This window comes from Podarcis muralis, chromosome 1, assembly GCF_964188315.1.
Source record: "Podarcis muralis chromosome 1, rPodMur119.hap1.1, whole genome shotgun sequence".
In the NCBI taxonomy this organism is placed as follows: Eukaryota; Metazoa; Chordata; class Lepidosauria; order Squamata; family Lacertidae; genus Podarcis; species Podarcis muralis.
Window position 1 is genome coordinate 56451842 of NC_135655.1, and position 18593 is coordinate 56470434.

The 18593-nt window shown below is 47.3% G+C and overlaps 1 protein-coding gene across 1 annotated transcript; it reads right to left on the reverse strand.

Moving 5' to 3' along the window:
• Positions 1 to 14313: 14313 nt before the first annotated feature.
• Positions 14314 to 18065, reverse strand: FJX1 (four-jointed box kinase 1). The gene has a single exon (XM_028727946.2). It carries the CDS (start codon positions 17036 to 17038, stop codon positions 15782 to 15784), a length of 1257 nt encoding a protein of 418 aa, XP_028583779.2. The 5' UTR covers positions 17039 to 18065; the 3' UTR covers positions 14314 to 15781.
• Positions 18066 to 18593: the final 528 nt, after the last annotated feature.

Sequence of the window (18593 nt, forward strand, 5' to 3'; positions counted from 1 at the left end):
GGTCTGTATAGTTAAAGCTATGGTTTTCACAGTAGTGATGCATGGAAGTGAGAGCTGGACCATAAAGAAGGCTGATCGCTGAAGAATTGATGCTTTTGAATTATGGTGCTGGAGGAGACTCTTGAGAGTCCCATGGACTGCAAGAAGATCAAACCTATCCATTCTGAAGGAAATTAGCCCTGAGTGCGCACTGGAAGGACAGATCCTGAAGCTGAGACTCCAATACTTTGGCCACCTCATGAGAAGAGAAGACTGCCTGGAAAAGACCCTGATGTTGGGAAAGATGGAGGGCACAAGGAGAAGGGGACGACAGAGGACGAGTTGGACAGTGTTCTCGAAGCTACCAGCATGAGTTTGACCAAACTATGGGAGGCCGTGGAAGACAGGAGTGCCTGGTGTGCTCTGGTCCATGGGGTCATGAAGAGTCGGACACGACTAAACAACATAGTATAGTATAGTATAGTATAGTATAGTATAGTATAGTATAGTATAGTATAGTATAGTATAGGAATCTATATTGTACCAAGTCAGACCATTAGCTCAGTGGTGTCTACACTGAATGGTAGCAACTCTGGGATTTCAGACAGAGTTCTCTCCCACCCCTAGCTGGTGAAGCTGGGGATTGGCCTTCTGTATGCAATGAAGTTGTTGCGTAGCTGAACTACAGTCCTTTAGAGACAGCTCCTGCTCCAGGTGCAGAAACTAGTCTTGTGCAATCTGTTTTGCGGCGTGTGTGTATGCTTGCCTCCACTATCCTGCACTTCAATGTACATAAAAAACAAGGAAGCAAATATTACAAAGCCGATGTCAGCCTCCAGTGTTCTCATCCAAAGGAAACAAAACCCTGTAGCATTGTCCTCATAACATTTTACTGCTATGGGAAGCCACAAAGTACCTTGTTATGTTCCTTGTCCATGATGGATGCAGTGCAAACAGAAAGCCAGTGGACTACATTTCACGGTGGTATAAAATAATAATAAAATACACATGTCAGTCTTCAGTCATGAAAGGTGCTGTTAATAATACAAAGATATGTGCTTAAATTCTCCGGAGGTACAATCTACAGCATTCAATTTCACCCTTCCATATGCTTCCAGGCTGTCAGTAATTTTTTCCTTCTTTCCTTACATTCTGTAGATCAGCTGTGCATCACAAGCCAGTGTGAAAGCTGTCAGTCATTAGATAACATCTTTTGTCACCTGCTGACAGACACTTGAAAAGCCACATTAACGCCTTTAATGGAAAGCCCTCGCCCAAATCACAGCTGTCAGATTGCTCAGATTTGCTCTTCCTCAGGAAAGAATATAGCATGCAAAATAAAGTTCAGGGCAGAAAAATCCATTTAAGAGTTCTAATGCGGCAATGCAATTTGCAAAAATCGTCAGATTGTTTAACGATTCTAGTAGGCTTGACCTTTCTGGTGTCTATACTTCTCCTTCCGTGCCATTTACTGAAAGCATAAAAATGTATAATGTGCTCCTGGTTTGGCTTTAGAATAATTTCCAGGAATTGAAAAAGTACATACCTCAGCTATAGTTTTCACCCAAAATCTTGTTAAAAGCAGAAAACCTCCTCTCTCTCTCTCTCTCTCTCTCTCTCTCTCTCTCTCTCTTGGGTAAACTAGTCTGGTTTGTGTTCCTCCAGTTTTTCCATTCACTTCAGGGCTGCGGATATTTGCCTGTCAGGTACCTAATTCCTCACAGAAGAATTGGATAGTCTTCTTTTTTTCTGTGAACATATGTTTCCAGGCTACTTTTGAGTAAGTGTTGAGTTGTTAACACCTGTTAGCAACCATGGAATGGGACCTTGAGTCTCCATTTGCACATTATTAGGCCAGCATTAGTACCAACTATGTACTGATTACAAAACTGTACGATTCAGGCTGCATATAGACTATATGCATGTCATCTGTCACATGGGATCTCACTTCTATTTTAAAACTTTCTGTTCTCCACAGAGAAGGAATTTAAAAGGGATGATTCTTTCAGAAGGGTTTTTCATTATTTAGAAACTAATTACACAGCAGGCATCTTTCCTGAGGTACCCATCTGCACTATACATTTTAAACAGTATCACACCACTTTAAACAGTCATGGCTTCCCCCCAAAGAATCCTGGGAACTGCAGTTTGTTGTACTGGGTACCAAGAGTTGTTAGGAGACCCCTATTCTCCTCACAGAGCTATAATTCCCATTTTCCCTGGGAAGAGAGATTGACTAAGGGCACCTCTCTGAATCATTGGCAGCATCCAAATTTATTTATATTTGATTAATTAATCAGTGTGAAAAATCCCACATGATTAATCAAGTAAATGTTCTCTTAATTGGTTGGCAGCCCTTTTAAAATGACTTATTGGCTTTCAAAGCAGTGCCCCAAAGGAAATGGCAAATAGTACGAAAAAGAAAAGTGATTCATCACTTCAAAAAAACAAAAGTGGAAGCATAGTGATAGAAACAAGGTGGAGCAGTATGCTTGTTTTATTTGAGATTTCAGTCATTCCTGGATTCCATATTACTGTTCTTTTGGGACCCATAATCAGCTGGATATCTTTTGCCGGGGTTCATGAGCTGGAAAGGGCCATTGTTCTTGAGGGCTTCCCACAGGCATCTGTGAGAACGGGATGTTGGAATAGCCACCGATCTGTTCCAGTAGGACTCTGCTTGTGCTATTTTGGGACAACATCCCCTAAATTGATTTGTACAGGTCAAGTGTCCTGGGCACTTTCTGCCTCCCTCCTGCACACCGACTGACACAAAACTCCCAGCAATCTGTTTTACAAACCTGGAAGTAATATGCTAGACTTTCCCATTTTGAACTTTCTTTTTCCTTGCTTGTAGTTTGGATTGATTTCGAAAAAAGTAATTGTTTTTTATGAGTCTGCAGATGATTTCTACCTCTTCTCTGTAGGCTCTACAAATAAAAACCAATGATAAAGCAGTTCATAAACACACACACACACACACACACACACACACACACACATATCCTTGTGTCCTGGCCCTCTGAATTCTGCAGACGTATTTGTCTTTCTCCTAGATGCTTGGCAGCTGCTAGTGGACATTCTTTTGCTACATTTCTGTTGTTGTAAAAGAATACAGTAACAGAATAAGATCATACAGTGTATAAGATGCTAACCATCGATTAACTCTCATTCAGCTATTAAGCATCGCTTGAGTAGAGGAAATGCATTTCAGTTGGTGTGTTTTTTTATTAGTCACAAATTTGGGGGTCAGTTTTCCCTTCCTTCCTCACCAGAACCTTGTGCAAGATGGCAGTCACAGTAATTTGACTATCCTTTGCCTCCACTAATACTGGAGTTGAAACAAGTGTCCTATGGTAGCTAATAGAGTAGGTTGCAGTTAGTGTGTGCTTGGTTGCAGTGTGCTGTGGCCACCATGACAGTTTCTCCAATTTGCAAATGTGCCCAAAGGCCCAAAGAGGTTGGCATCCCCTGCGGTAGAAGTTTGAAGGACTGTAACTGAGAACTGAAATAGCTCCAGGGAGTTACATATGCAAGCTATGTTAATTCTACCATAGAACCATCTGAGTGTCCACCATTTTATGGATGTATGTGGGTGTGTATCACCCTCTACGGTGTTCATATCTCATATTAACTAAAGACACAAAGTGGGGAGATGCAGCAGCGATGAGCATGCTAGAGCTATGCTCAATCCTTGTTTTCAGTGTTCTCCGCAAGCTGGAGGGTGACTGTATCAGGGAGCCTTCTGCTCTTGTGGAAACGCCTCACGTGTTTTAGAACCCTGGAAAATACCTGGTGTTTTTTGTCGCTTGAGCTGCCAAACATGGGTCAGATGACACACTAAGCCAAATAATATCTTAGCTGAGATACAGGGGTTCCTGGAGACAGGGCCATCTTAAGCATATCCAGCACCGTGGTGCAAAGATCCCTCCGGCGCCCTCCCCCCCCCCATTTCCCAGAGTTGTCAACCTTTTCCCAAGCTCCTGCAGGGATTGCTGTCCTCCTGCGGAGGCTTGGGAAGGAAGCTGCATGCTCACCAGCCATATAGTCGGCGGGGTGCAGCTTCCATCCTAAGCCTCTGCGGGGATCGCTCTCCTCCCGCGGAGGCTTGGGAGACAAGCTGCACACCCGCCAACCATATGGTTGACAGGGCACAGCTGGCGGATGTGCAGGGAAAGGGGAGGCCGCCAGCAAAGCCACGCAGCTCCCCCACTCACTGGGGTGCCCCTGAGATGCCTGTGCCCTGGCGCAACACGCCACTAAGCCCAATGGGAAAGACGGCTCTGCCTGGAGAAGAAATCGTAGCTGCTATGCTCCTCCATTGATACTACTGTTACTGCACTGCTGTGAGCTAAGCCATGCTTTGGCTTAATATGTTGCCCAACCCCAAGCCACAGATCCTTTGCCACCCTTTGTGCAATTGGTCAGGCATGTGTGCCTGCTTTGAACATTGCCAACACCAATACAAGTAAAACCTGACATTGTGGCTTGCCTAGCATAGTGAAATGTGAAAGATCCTGAGTTTAAAGCAGTAGAAATGGGTGCTGCACATATACTCTCCCAACAGTGGCATCACCTCAGTGGTAGGGCATTCATTTTGCTGCTGTGCCCACACAGCCTTGACCTCTCAATCTCCCCTCCCCCCCCAAAAAAAAAACTCCCATGGACAACCAATGAAGCTGAATGTTGGAAGATTCCGGGCAGACAAAAAGAAAGTACAGTGGTACCTCAGGTTAAGTACTTAATTCATTCCGGAGGTCTGTACTTAACCTGAAACTGTTCTTAACCTGAAGCACCACTTTAGCTAATGGGGCCTCCTGCTGCTGCTGCGCCGCCGGAGCACGATTTCTGTTCTCATCCTGAAGCAAAGTTCTTAACCTGAAGCACTATTTCTGGGTTAATGGAGTCTGTAACCTGAAGCATATGTAACCCGAGGTACCACTGTACTTCTTCACACAACATAGTGTTAAAACTATGGAAATCACTCCATAGCATCGCCCACCAACTTGGATGGCTTTCAAAGGAGGTTGGGAAAATTCATGGATTAGGCTATCAATAGACAAGGAGACTATGATCAATGTCCACAGTTGGAGGCAGCATGTTTCTGAATGTCAGTTGCTAAAAACCACAGGAGGGGAGAGCGCTGTTGTGTTCAGGCCCTGCTTGTAAGTTTCCTGCTGGTATCTTGTTGGCAACTGTGAGAACAGGATGCTGGACTAGAAGGGCCATTGGCCTGATCCAGCAGTCTCTTCTTATGTTCTTATGAGGACAGTTCTACGCCTCAGATCAGGAGGATGCTGGAATAGCGACCTCAGTATACACCCTATATCAGTATACTCCCTTTCAAATCCATCTGTGATTTATGAGTCACGTGATTTTGTGTTAGGAGGAAAAGGATAAACACAAAAATATTTGCCAGGCTAGCAACTTTTTAAATACCACATTAGCAATGCAAAGGAAAGTGTTCTTTCAAGAAGAGAAAACTTTCAGAAGCCTAAAGGTGACAGAGCTACAAATGAAAACAGCCGAACAATATTCAGCAATTTGAAAGACCGCGACTGAAAGGTTCCCAGCTCAATTCCAAAAAGCCATATGCACCAAAGGAAATAAATTTGCACCAGCAGCTTTGAAATATAGTTTATTAATGCATTTCTTCCCCACAGCAGGACACAAAAGAGGAAGATAGCAAGACAGATGCATTAAAAAATTATAACTCCGACAAATGAAATGTACAGGCACAGAAAGGAGCCACCTTCCCTTTGTGCTGTGTTGAGATGCCAGTGCAAGGAATGTCTTCAAAGCGCCTCCACTAAACGCACCATCTGTGCTATTAGCCCACTAATCCCACTTCCTGTAAGTGCCTAAGTGTCTGCTGCTTTCCTAGGATTTTGGGGAAGCTTTGCTGATGCGTGAAAAAGCTTTTTGATTGGAAAACGGAAGAAACAGCAGCCCACATTTGCCTCCGTCTCTTCCAATCTATCGGTTTATCCAATATCATTGTGAGTTCCTTAGTGTACACATATGGAGCCCAATCTCTGGCTCCTGGATGCATTTATCTGACTTTAACATCTACATATGCTTCTTTCCAAGCATAGCTCTGTCTCCCTCAGAGATCCTAATGGTTTTAGCATGTCTGCCTGCTTAAAATGTGTGTGAAGCCGTTTCATCTTAAAGGCATGTTTAGCAAAAAGTTCAATAGAGCTTATTACTACATAAATGTGCACGAGAGCCCAGCTTCTGGGAGAGATTCCCTCCCCTAAAATAATGATGAAATGGATTGTATAGGTCTAGATCTACCTGTCGATGACAATTCCAAGTTGATATGCCAAGTTGCTAGATCTCAATGAGTAGAATTTTCCTTTCTTTTCCTGCCCTATCCAATCCCAGATACTGCAGTTTTCTTCAGACTCCATATTCCCCTCTCTTTCATTCTCCCAGTCCCTGTGCACCCCCGGAAGCCTCTCCCGAGTGTGGCGAGAAGAGGCTGCTTACACCCCATGCAACCATGTTGGGGACCAGAACGGACTGAAGTTCTGCACTTGTGAACTGCAGACAGTAAAAATGTTGCCTGAACGCCTTTGGTGTTTGAGCCTTCAAATAAATGCTGCTTGACTGTGACCTATGTTTTAGTCTTTGCATGATTTTCAAACATTTTAGTCAACTGCAGCACCACCACCTGCAAAAAAAGGGGGGGTTGTATTCTGTTGCTTGCATAAACTGCACAAATTATCATAGGGTGCTTATTTTGCATAATTTCCTCTGGTTCTGTAAGTTATGGGTTGACCTGTGTAATGATGGTGAGCAAAGAGATTCTACCATTGATAAAATGTCATTTTTACTGAGACCTCTCCCACCCCGAGTTGCATCAGGCATCAGAAGACACTGAGGCAGAACTCCCTGCAGACAACTCACTGGTCTCCTCCCCAGAATCAGACCCACACTCTCATCCCAATTCTCCTCCCACTCTGACCAGACCAGACCTGCCAAGAACTCTCCACGGAGCTCATGACATGCTTTTGAGCACTTGTGGACTGGTGGCGCTCATCGTCCTGTTCAGTTCAGTTTGGGAAGACATGGGAAACTGAATACAAAGAAGTAGTACAGAATGTTGCCTGCAGCAGTTTTGACTGCCTGCCTACAGTTTAGGATGGTAGCCTGCTGCCTGTGTGAATCTACCCCGCTGCGTGGCCTCTCATGCCTGTAAATCTAGGTCGCGTCCCCCATGCAGATAAGTCCTTCCTCGCTAATGCCTTGGGCCAAGGAACAACCTCAAGGTAAAAGTGTTTATAGGTCGTGGCCGATCCCTGCCATCATTCTTGGCCTCAGCAGGAGCTGCTAGATTACACAGTCTGCCCTATTATTGTTAAGAGACATTGGCACGTCCTCGTACAGCTTTGAAGCCCCAGTTAAAATTGCACAGTGTGAATCCAGAACAAGACAGAGTAACACACCAAATGGAATTAGGTCCTAATGTGATCTCATAGTCAAACAAAGCCTGGACCCACCAAGCATGAGAGTGGGAACATTGTGGATGTGATCGCCGTGGAGAAGACAAGTCCCCAAGGAAAATGAATCACAAAAAATTCCTTTCTTTTCCTGGGCAAGCGAAAGGTAGCATCTGTTGCCAACCCCAAGGAATCCAAATGAAGCTGCTATCTTTATCCCTCGTTGCCGGGCACTGGCAACATTTTCAAACTGTTAAGTGATCAGACAGTTCTCTGTTGTTGATGCAGCAATGGTGAAATGTTACTTGTGCAAATACTGAATTCTGCCCCATCTGCGTCGCAGCAGCTTAATTGAAAAACAAACAAACTATCAACACTTTGGGGAATTTGGCAACTGGAAAAAGTTGTTCAGAATGAGGTGTGATGCATTTCCCAAAGCTAAAAATCCCAAACAATTTTTGAAAAAAGACTCGGCCTCTATACATGCAATAAGCATATGCCTAGTCACAAACCACTTTAATGGCAGACATGCGGGGTAGATTTGCAGCAGCATGTTATCTAGCAGTTGCAACCATCACTGCATAAGCTGGTCTTCTGAAAATTCAGAATGCTGTCGCCTGCAAGGTACACATCAGCAAATTCAACATAGTCAAACACACTAGAAGCTACTTTGTGAATGTGATCATTACATGTGAACTGATTAGGTAGCTAAAGAATATGCTTACTCAAACAATAAGATAAGTATATTACTATTTATGAGATCGAGGGACACGGGTGGCGCTGTGGGTTAAGCCACAGGGCCTAGGACTTGCCAATCAGAAGGTCGGCGGTTCGAATCCCCACGGCGGGGTGAGCTCCCGTTGCTTGGTCCCTGCTCCTGCCAACCTAGCAGTTTGAAAGCACATCAAAAGTGCAAGTAAATAAATAGGTACCGCTCCGGCGGGAAGGTAAATGGCGTTTCCGTGTGCTGCTCTGGTTTCGCCAGAAGCGGCTTAGTCATGCTGGCCACATGACCCGGAAGTTGTACGCCGGCTCCCTCGGCCAATAAAGCGAGATGAGCGCTGCAACCCCAGAGTCGGCCACGACTGGACCTAATGGTCAGGGGTCCCTTTACCTTTACCTTTATTTATGAGATCCTCAAGTCGCTGGTGTTCAAACTGTGGCTTAAAACCTATCAGGGGATCACAGAAACTAGATGGATGTGTTGCTTTTAGCAGATGCCAATGAAATTGCGGCAGATGAGCCTGGAGGGTGCGTATGGTCACTTCCAGTTCCAGGACTTCAAGCAAAGACAGAATCCGGAAGGAATCCCATAGCTAAAGCACTTGAAAGCCACTATTCAACAATTAATAGCAGCTTAAACTGTTTGACAAGCAAGCAACTAGAGAACTGATTTTTGCTGAAACATGGTAAGTGAATGAGCTGAGGGCAGGAAAATGCAGGTGAAGATTCCATTGACAAGCATCCTGCTGAATTTGGAAGCTTGAAACAGAAGTTGCATTGTGCAAAACAGCCGTCCATATAATCACAGAATTGCAGAGTTGGAAGGGACCCTGAGGGGCATCTAGTCTAACCCCCTGAGATGCAGGGATCTTTTTGCCCAACATGGGGCTCAAACCCATCACCCTGGGATTAAGAGTTAAAGTTAGTTACCCTTCTCCTTTGTTCAGAGACACTAACCGTCCTTCATTCATAGGAAAATGTGCACAGGTTCTTTGTGTGGTTTGTGTGTGTTTAATAAATTGTTCTTCTCCTTCTACCAGTTCGTTATGTGGTCAGCATTTATTGTCTGTACTGAAATGGCTTGGAGCTGTAAGCAGATCACAGCTCTGCTTTAGAGACCCTGACATCTCCAGATATAAGTCTAGAAACTCACCTTCCATATTGATTCCACCTCTGCAAGAATAAAAAAGGCCTCTCTTTTCATGTCAGTACAAATAAACAAGGGATCAACTTACAAAAGGAGTCTGCACACATTTTGCCACTCTACTGTGGTCCTGATCCAGATGCATTCTGTGCTGGTTATTTGCATAAGGGGGAAAACTCCCATTGGAGCAAATGGGAACTCCCCCCCCCAACACAAACTGAAGGTGCATGGGACCCAGTCCAAACTAGGATGATGCCAGATGCCACAATCCCCATTTGGATTCCCACACCCCCATTAAAAAGCCAAGAATGCAGTTGCTAAGTGTTTGGTTGGTGTTTCATTCAGCCTGACCCTTAGTTATCAAATATATCAAATTCAGATTTGCAGTACATCTCCGCTTCAAACATGGCAGCATACTACATGGGTGAAGGTGAATAGTATTACTCATTGGGTCTAGTTCCACAGGACTAGATGATTCACAAATGATTCATAATGGCCTTGAATTAATTAGTGAAACAGTATCAAATTGAATAGCAATATCGTGCAACCTACATGAATGACTAAACTGAAGAAGCAGATAGTGTAGCTATTGAAAATGTATAGGTATGCAGAGATGGTTTCAGCAGGACCTCTGCGCTTTCCCAACACTTCTGAGTGTGCTGCATACGAAGTCACCCTCTGCAATTGAATGCAATTACTGTCACCTGTCCCTTTCCCCAAAGCCTCCAGATTCGGAGGAAGGAAACCCAGCATTACAGAATGATCTGTATACAAGTTAGGTAAATTTACACAGACATGCCCGCATTGGTAATTTTCTTTTCTTGCAAATAACTTTTCCGTTTATGTTTTTCCTCCATTTTGCCAATCAATCTGCTTTATCATTTGTGCTCAAATAAAGGGCTGAAGTTACTTAAAGGAAGCCACACTAGCAACGATGCTGAGAGCACAATCAGTAAAAAGTTTAGAAAAAAGTTTTGATTCTTTGGGTTAAAAGCAGCAGAAGCTCAGGCAGGGTATTAAGCAGGAGCTGGAATCCAAGGAATGTGGCAGACCAAGAATGCATAAGAGCGTGTTCTGTTTTAAAGGAATGGATGAGGGAGGGTTCCTTAACTTGATAGGAACTGAAGAATGTATTTCTCGGAGACCCAGGGTCCCTGGCACCAACAGATTAATCTGCAGAGAACCCCACACTATTTTCTCTGCAATTCTGAAGCACATTGTTAAATACCAAAACACAGTTTAGGTATTGGTTAGGGTGCTTCCAGGCTGTCACTATTTTTGGATGGGATTCAGTCACATACCAGCAAATTCAGGTTGCAAAATTATAGTTGGCTTTTGCGATCAGGGAAGCGCTAGGGAAATGCCCTGAACAGTGTGTAATGTCACTGACTTGGATTCAGGAGCATCTAACCTCTCTGCAAACAAATGGAGATGATCGCTGACTAGATGGGTCATCTGGAAGCAGCCTTGGTCCCTCAGATTCTTGCTTCTTAACTACTATGGAATCTAGTCCAAAACTATAGAGTTTAATCTCTGTTTAAATTTCTTTTTGTGTTTTCCGTTGGCAATAGATAAGCCAGAGTTCCCCTTGATTTCTCTCCTATTCTGAAGCAGCCATTGGCAAGCTGTCCCACACCCCCCTAAAGAGGAGAGGACGAGGAAGGACAAAAAGATGTCTTACTCATAGATTTCAGCCCCGGCTGAGTGGACTAATTGGTTCTTCCCTCCTGTCTGCATTGGCTTTCTGCAGCTGAATCATTCCAGAGGCAGGGCAGAAGGGCAACAATGAACCGGCACCTGATCTTACAGAACTAATCGGAATGCAATTCAACACTTATTTAGAACTGGATAGCCTCAGCTGCGCCAGAGCTAGGGATGTTCCTTTTTCAAAATACAGCGGCCGAAGCAGATTTAAAGCTTAGTGCACAACATACTATGACGCATTTTATTAGAGCAACTGCATAGACACCAACAGTTCAACAACTGTGGCTAATCCTGTTGCTGACCATCTGCCTGGCCCTGGGAAAGATGCTGAGAAAGTTCAACTGATTTGCATCCACAGCTTGATTCTGAAATCCAGAATAAAATGGGTTTCCCTTTATCAATGTACTGTATAGGCCAGAAGGGGGGGGACATGAGGCCCAGGGGCCAAGTGTGCCCCCCCAAAACCTATCTCTTTGGCCCTTGAGAGTCTCCCCAGGCCACACTCCCTCCCTTATCCTTGAGTGCTATTGCTCCACTTAATTTTGCATTTGGCCCCACCCACCGCTGGGGCGTGGCTTCTGGAAGGCTGTCCACAACAGACTGTGGCCCCCAGGCTGAGAGAGTTCCCCCATCCCTCGTATAGGTTATGGTACATAAGGCTGCTTGTGATCAATAGCAGAAAGCCAACTTGGGTCAAGTTCTTACTGAGGTTCTATACTAGAGTCAGGGCTGTACCACATGGCAAAATGCTCTTCCACAGAACAAAGTTTCCAACCCATAGAAAAGCAGAATGTCAGGTTGGAGCTTGACATTTAGTTTCCTAAGCAGAGATATAGGTCACATCCATGGCATACATTAAAGTTCCCCCCACAGAATCCTGGGAACTGTACTTTACGCCTCACTGAACTACAGTTCCAAGCACCCTGAACAAACTACAATTTCCAATATTTTTATGAGGGGGGGGGGAGCCGTATGCTTTAAATGTATTCTCCGGATGTGACCCTATAGATATTTGAGTGGGGCAGAGGTGGAGAAAGAATCCTTAGTCCTAGGAGGCCGTACTTGTAGGATTATGTGGTGGAGCTCAAGTAGAGAATCACCAACTCATTGAAAGAGAAACAAGAGCAGCTATGGTATCAGATCAGCCAATGGGATTAAGGTGGGGGGACCAGCAGAGGTGAGAAGCAGAGGAGGGGAAAGAAGAAGGAGGGGGAAAATGGGAAGTACAAGTCGACCAGGAGAACAGTGGTACTGGGAGCATAATCTCAGGGTTGTGGGTTCAATCCTCACGTTGGGCAAAAGATTCCTGCATTGCAGGGGGCTGGACTAGATGACCCTCATGGTGCCTTCCAACTCTACAATTCTATGATTCCTGGCCCTAATAAATTCTAGTCACATGCTCTGAATCTGGTGGAATACAATCAAGATAACAGCCTATCTCCCCTACGAAGCCATTTCCCCCATTTGCAGATTTCCTGCCCCCCTCCAGCATCATCCACTTAAAACCATTCTCCCATTTCCAAACATCACTGCCTACATATAATTTGAAATAGTCACCAATCATCAGAGAGGAAGCCCCGGCTGCTTTCTGAAAGGTGTAATTATCTAAGGCTCGGCTCTGGCACTGCTGCAGAGACGTATCACCCATTAAAGCAGTTTGAAACTGCAATTGTGTTGATACTTTCAGAGACATTTCAAGCGGAAGGAAAACCTTAAGGATCTCTGTAGCATCAACCGTTCACTCTTGTGGGTGGTTGAGACTTTATGCCACTGCTATATTATTTAAATGCATTTTCATTAAGTGAACACATCTGGGGGGGGGGGGGGAACCCTGCAGCCAGGCTACTTAACAAAACTCATGCTGACAAACAGTGCTAGGAAGAATCACACAGCTAAATTGTATATTCTCATGCAAATGGCAAAAGAACCGGCACATGGGACTCTGTGCATTGTGCACAGTGATAAAAGAGTGGAGAGTTATAAATAAGAGTTAAAGAAAAGAGTCCTGTCAGTCTGGGCAGTGGAGTGAAAGAGCCTTCTTAGCGCAGTTAAGGAGGTCTGAGAACAATACTTAGTTAACAAGCCCTATGTATTTTAAAGGTCCAGCATCTAACCTTTGTAAAAACATCATTGTGCTCTTGGGCTCAGAAGTAATTATGATCAAGATGATTCGAACCAGCCCCATCACTTGCGGGAAGCGTTGTTACCCGAAAGGGTGCAATCTGTTGGTGACGAAGCTCTTAGCTTACAAAGGATATTTGTATGCTCAAAACGATGTCAGCTGCACTTACTTTATCTGATGCCTGCAAAATGCCCTCTGACCTCCAGTCTACGAAGGCAGACATCTCCCCAGATGCGGCAGAGATTATAATCTTATCTGATAAGCACATACAGTTCAGAGGGAATTCAGCCGCTTTATTCCATACCTCTACATCCTGTGTTTACAAAGAGAGGCGTTTATAACATTGCCCTGCTTACTGTACGGTGTGGCTCATCAGAAGCTCAATCAAGGCTGCCAAAAGACTTTAAAGACCCAAACCAGTTTCTGGCCACGTACGACCTATTGAAAGCCTGTATTCACACGCACCAGAGGACATAGCCAGCCAGTTACCTGGAACCCAAACAAGCATTACAATACACACTGATAAGGGCACTGGCGCTGGTTAGATAATGGATCTCCCTTGCTAGATGGGGGTTTTGAACTTTAGTGGCAATTAGGTACACATTTCATTTCAGCTTCTGTCCCCTCCTCCCACCTAGATCTGGATAGAAACTAAGCTGAAACGAAGCCCTGAATTATTCTGGCATGAACAGTAAGTCATAGACTTTTCCATTTGTTATTGGTTTCCCAGAAACCAAAATGGAAAAGGAATTAACAGCTGCTGAATATGGCACATGCTCTCAGAGATGCTCTGATTTTATAGCTCATGGTACTACTATAACAGGTTTTTCACCAGTGTGTGAGAAGCAACCAGCAGGGACAGTCAGTGCTGAAACCTGAACTGACTGAATCAAGTCAGTTTTTAAAAATACACAGTAATTCTCCTGGAAATTTGTGTAGGAATTCTTACTCAAATCAGCAGCAACCATTAGACATGCGTGTTACGCATGCTTGATGAGCACAGGGTTTTGGATAAGCTAAGGCACAGGGAGAGAGGTTGCAAAATTAACTCTAAAGAGCAAGTTCTGTATGGAACAACTTAACTCTTTTATCCCACGTAAAGAAAAACAACCATTAAAATAAGGAAAGAGAAGGGAAAGTGTTGGAAGAAAGACATTGCTTTTCATAAAGCCAAAACCTTGAACACAAAAAAGGCAAAACTTTAAACACATTTTTACTGAAATATCCATTTCTTTAGTATGTTACAGAAGAGCTTAAGAACATACATCATGTACCTAAAATGCAGACTTCTTTTAAAATAAAAAAGTCTTTTTATAAAAAAAATAAGAAAAGTCAAAGTAAAGTGCATGAAACTGATGTTTTCCTCCTCCAGATTAATGCATCAAAACATTTTAATACACTGACAATACTATATAAACCTGGGAATATTTTCTCCTCCATCGCCCCATTAGTCAATTATTTACTGTACAGCAGTGGTTACATATAAAAACAGACACACAGAGAAACTAATGATATTTGCCAAATGCTTCTCACTGGTTAAAGTCAAGAGCTACTGGAATAGTGACTTTCTCATCACTTCTTCTTTTTAAAAATACTAACTTTTGTCAAAACTATGTCCGCCCTGGCTAGGAAGAGCCACAGGAAAATGCAAGTCCATAAGTGGGATAGATGCAGATTCTTACTGGATAGCAAGTACTTTTTCATTTAAAATAAAGGGGATTGTTACAGGGAATCTTGTGCACATACAAATCCCCACTGGAAGGAAAAGATAGCTAGTTCCACCCAACCATGGCAATAGCTTTTGCACAGAGTATTTCAGAGTGAATTCTTAAGGGATGCTCTTATGAGAGCAATTAAGGGGGGGGGGCACACTTGAAAGAGAAACCTGGCATGAAATTAATACAGGGAAATATATAGCAATTAAAATATACACTTATTATCATTATGCCATGATGTTACAGGAGGCTCCCAGTGGCCTCTTATCCAAGGGACTAGTTAGGACCACACCCATTTAGTTCCAGCATCATATACTCCCAGGCCACAGACTGAGTCCCTCAAAGTTATTTTGGACCCTAATTACTTCGGACACAAAGAAAAGAAAAACAACACACTGTGCAATGGAAGGATAGTACCTGGCCTAGTTTTATAGCAGACAATAGTGCAGGACAGGTGCATCGGGGCAGCATTATACCTTACACCTAAAAAGGCCATTGTTTTCAGTGCATCCCTCTGACAAAAATCTAAGCCAACCCAGGTCCCTTTTTGAGGACAGAGCGGGAAGCTGGGAGTACAGGCTGCATAAGGCTGCCTAGTCAGAAATTTCACTTTTGGGGTTGGAATTTAAACTGTGTGCACCAAACAAAGGAAGACCACATTCTGCTGATGGATCCCAGCAGGAAAATGTCTGGGAACCATTAACTAGTCTTTACGCCCTCCCCCCTTTAAAAAAAAAATGCTCTCAATTATTAAGTTCATTTTTCGGCAGGCTGGTCAGATATTTCAAGGCAAGGTTTCCAGAAGTGCTCTAGACCAGAAGCTGCGTTCCAGCCGCCTACAACCGCGGCCCCTGCGTTCACCTCCTTTAGGGACACTGCGCTACCGGGCACACCTCCAGTGGCTTCATGACGCCCATCGAAATGTTAAATCCACCCAGGTCCAGAGGGGTCACAGCGAGGCGGCCTTGGCTTTGCAGTGCAAAATGTGCTTGTGGACAAAGTCGACACGGTCCTGCAGCAGCTGCGCTTGCTGCTCGGAGAGGAAGCCCAAGACGCCGGCCAGGGGCTCCCGGGTCCGGTAAAGGTGGAGCAGCTGGGCGGCGGCGTTGCGCGTGCGGTGCAGCTCCCGCACCCGCTGGGCGGTGGCCTCTCGGAAGACGCAGACGGAGCGCAGCAGCGGCTCGTTGTACTTGTCCCACATGGCCAGCAGCCGGTAGCCGTGCACCAGCCCGGCCTCGTTGTCGAGGAAGACCAGCCCGCCGTTGGGCGCCCGGTGCAGGTTGCTGGTGGCGCGCTGCATCACCCGAGGGTCCCACTGCAGGCTGAACAGGTTGCTGACCAGCCGGTCGAAGTTGGCCGTCACGTAGTCGAAGACGATCAGGTCGCTCCACTGCACCAGCTCCACCAGCTGCGCTTGGCTCAGGCCGCGCAGCTCCCCGGCCGACAGGGGCTGCAGCCGACGGGGGCCCGACGTCGCCGCCGCGCCCGCCTCGGCCCGCCAGGGGGCGGGAGCCACCACGTCGGTCAGGTTGTCCACCCAGCGCGCCAGGCTGACCACGGCGCCGTCGGCCCAGGGGGAGCCGCGCAGCTCGTCGCGCACGGGAGCCCACTGCCCTCCGCGGGCTTCGACCCGCGCCAGCGCCAAGGGGGGCAGCCGCTCCTGGATGCCCAGCAGCCCGGCCAGGTGGTACGAGAGCGCCTCGCCCTGGATCTGCTCCGCGTTGATGCCGTAGCGCACGCAGGCGCGGCTGCCGTCCGACAAGCGCGCCAGCCGGTTGGAGCTGCGCCCGCAGCCGCCGCGCTCCAGGGACACGACGCGCGCCTCGCGGGCCGCCCGCAGCCACGACGCCGCCTCCTCGGCCGAGAAGCCCGGCGGCACTTGCGCCTCCAGCGCCCGGCTCCAAAAGATCCCGCCGCGCACGGGCGGCTCCGCGACGCCCCGAGGGGGATCCGCGGGAACAGGCGGCGGCGGCTCCTGCCCACTTTCGCCCAGCCCCTCCGAGGGTTGTCCCGGCAGCGTAAGCAGCGCGCGGAAAGTTTTCTGCGCCGCTTGGCTGGGCGGCCGGAGGAGGCGGCCGCTCGACGCCGCTTCTTCGACGCCGGGCTCGGGGGCGCCGCGCCCGCTCCACAGCCCCGCTAGCGCCACCACGGCCAGCAGCCACAGCCCGGCCACGAAGCCCAGCCCGGCCAGACCCGCGCGTCGCATTCTCCTCCTCCGCCTTGTCCCACTCTCGCCTCCGCCGCCGCTGCCTCAGTCTGCTGCGCTGGGACCCGGCGGCCGGGCGGCCCCGCGGCTCTCCCGACGCCCGCGGCTGCTGCCTCCTCCTCCGCTCATGGCGCGGCGCTGCTCCGAGAAGTCCGCCGGAGGGAAGCAGCCGCCCGCCACGGAGAGGGAGAGAGCGCGCTCTTCTCCGGGCGGCGGGACCGGCGTCTGCAGCGAGACCCTCCAGCTAGGGCAATTCACAAGCGCCCAGACCACGTGGGAGAGCGAGGGGGGGGGGGAGCGCGCCGACCCAGCCCACCGCCCAGCGTGGCTTTCCGCTTAAAGCGGCGATGGCCCCAGAAAAGCGGGGCCCGCCGTCGGGGAGTGGCTGCCCGTGGGGGGCTCCTGCGAGGAGAGGGGGCGCCTCCCGAGCCACTCTGACTCCGGGAGTGGGCTTTGTTTCCCCCCTGGTTAGCTTCTCAACCGCGATCGGGGGCATTTCTCCGACGGGGCGGCCCCGGCCACGGGCCCCCTCCGCCCGCGCCTCCCTCCTCCCACCCGGGTTGGGAAGCACAAAGGATTCGGCACGTTTAGAAGAAAAGATGGGAGCCGAGCGCTGGTTTCAAAGAGCCTTCCTTCTGCTGGAGTGGGAGGGGCAGAGGAGCGTGGGACGGAGCAGAAAAACCAGGCTGGCGAAAGGGGTGGGCTGCTTCCCGGCAACAGCGACACAAACGTAGGGGCGTTTGACCCTTGCAAGCGAGGAGCGAGGGTCGACGTGCACCTCCCACCTGCCCGCCACGCACAGAAAAGGCTACCCTTCGAAAGAGGGTAGTAGTCACACGTTTAGTCCGCAGGAACCCTACCCGCCCCCCCCCAGCGGCATTTGCTCCGGAGTAAACAGTGCACAGGTTATGTGGGGTCCGGATCCTACCAACTGAGCAGCTGCCTTGTAAGATATGCACTAAGAAAGGCAGCACTGGTGAGGAACACAATTGGATCCACATTTCCCGCTGGAACGGTCCTGTTTCCTACCGGCTGAACCGACAAGAGGTAAATTCGGTCCCCTCCACTTGGCTTCTTCGGAATGATCGAATAGAACTATTGTGGCATCAGTCCCTTTGTCTATATATGTATCAGTAAGGTGCACAAATTACAGGTAACATTGGGTAAATATTTATTAACCGAGAGCTCTTTGAAATCGACAAAGGATGGTTTGAAGTCTAGGCTGCTATCTGCTGGCGTCAGTGATTCCTTCTCTCATCCTCCCACAGAGAAAAAAAATGAAATGGGGGCGGGGGGACGTGAAATCATCAGAGACGACAGTCACAACCAGCTTTCTTTGCCAGCTCAGTGGCAGTTACACTGTGATCCTCAGATGTGAGCTCTGTTTTGTTCAGTGGAACTTCTTTTAAAATAAAAATGAGTGTACATTGGGTTCCAACATTAAAGTACAATCTGTAATTAAAAGGGATCCAGACAGTTTGATGTAGATTCTGCTTCCACCATGTACGCAAGCTTTCCCCCCTCTTTTCTTTTGGCTTATGAAGTCATCCCATCT

What these genes read in the sequence shown, in the direction of transcription:
- FJX1 (XM_028727946.2), bottom strand. Translation starts at nt 17,038, where the DNA reads ATGCGACGCGCGGGTCTGGCCGGGCTGGGCTTCGTGGCCGGGCTGTGG.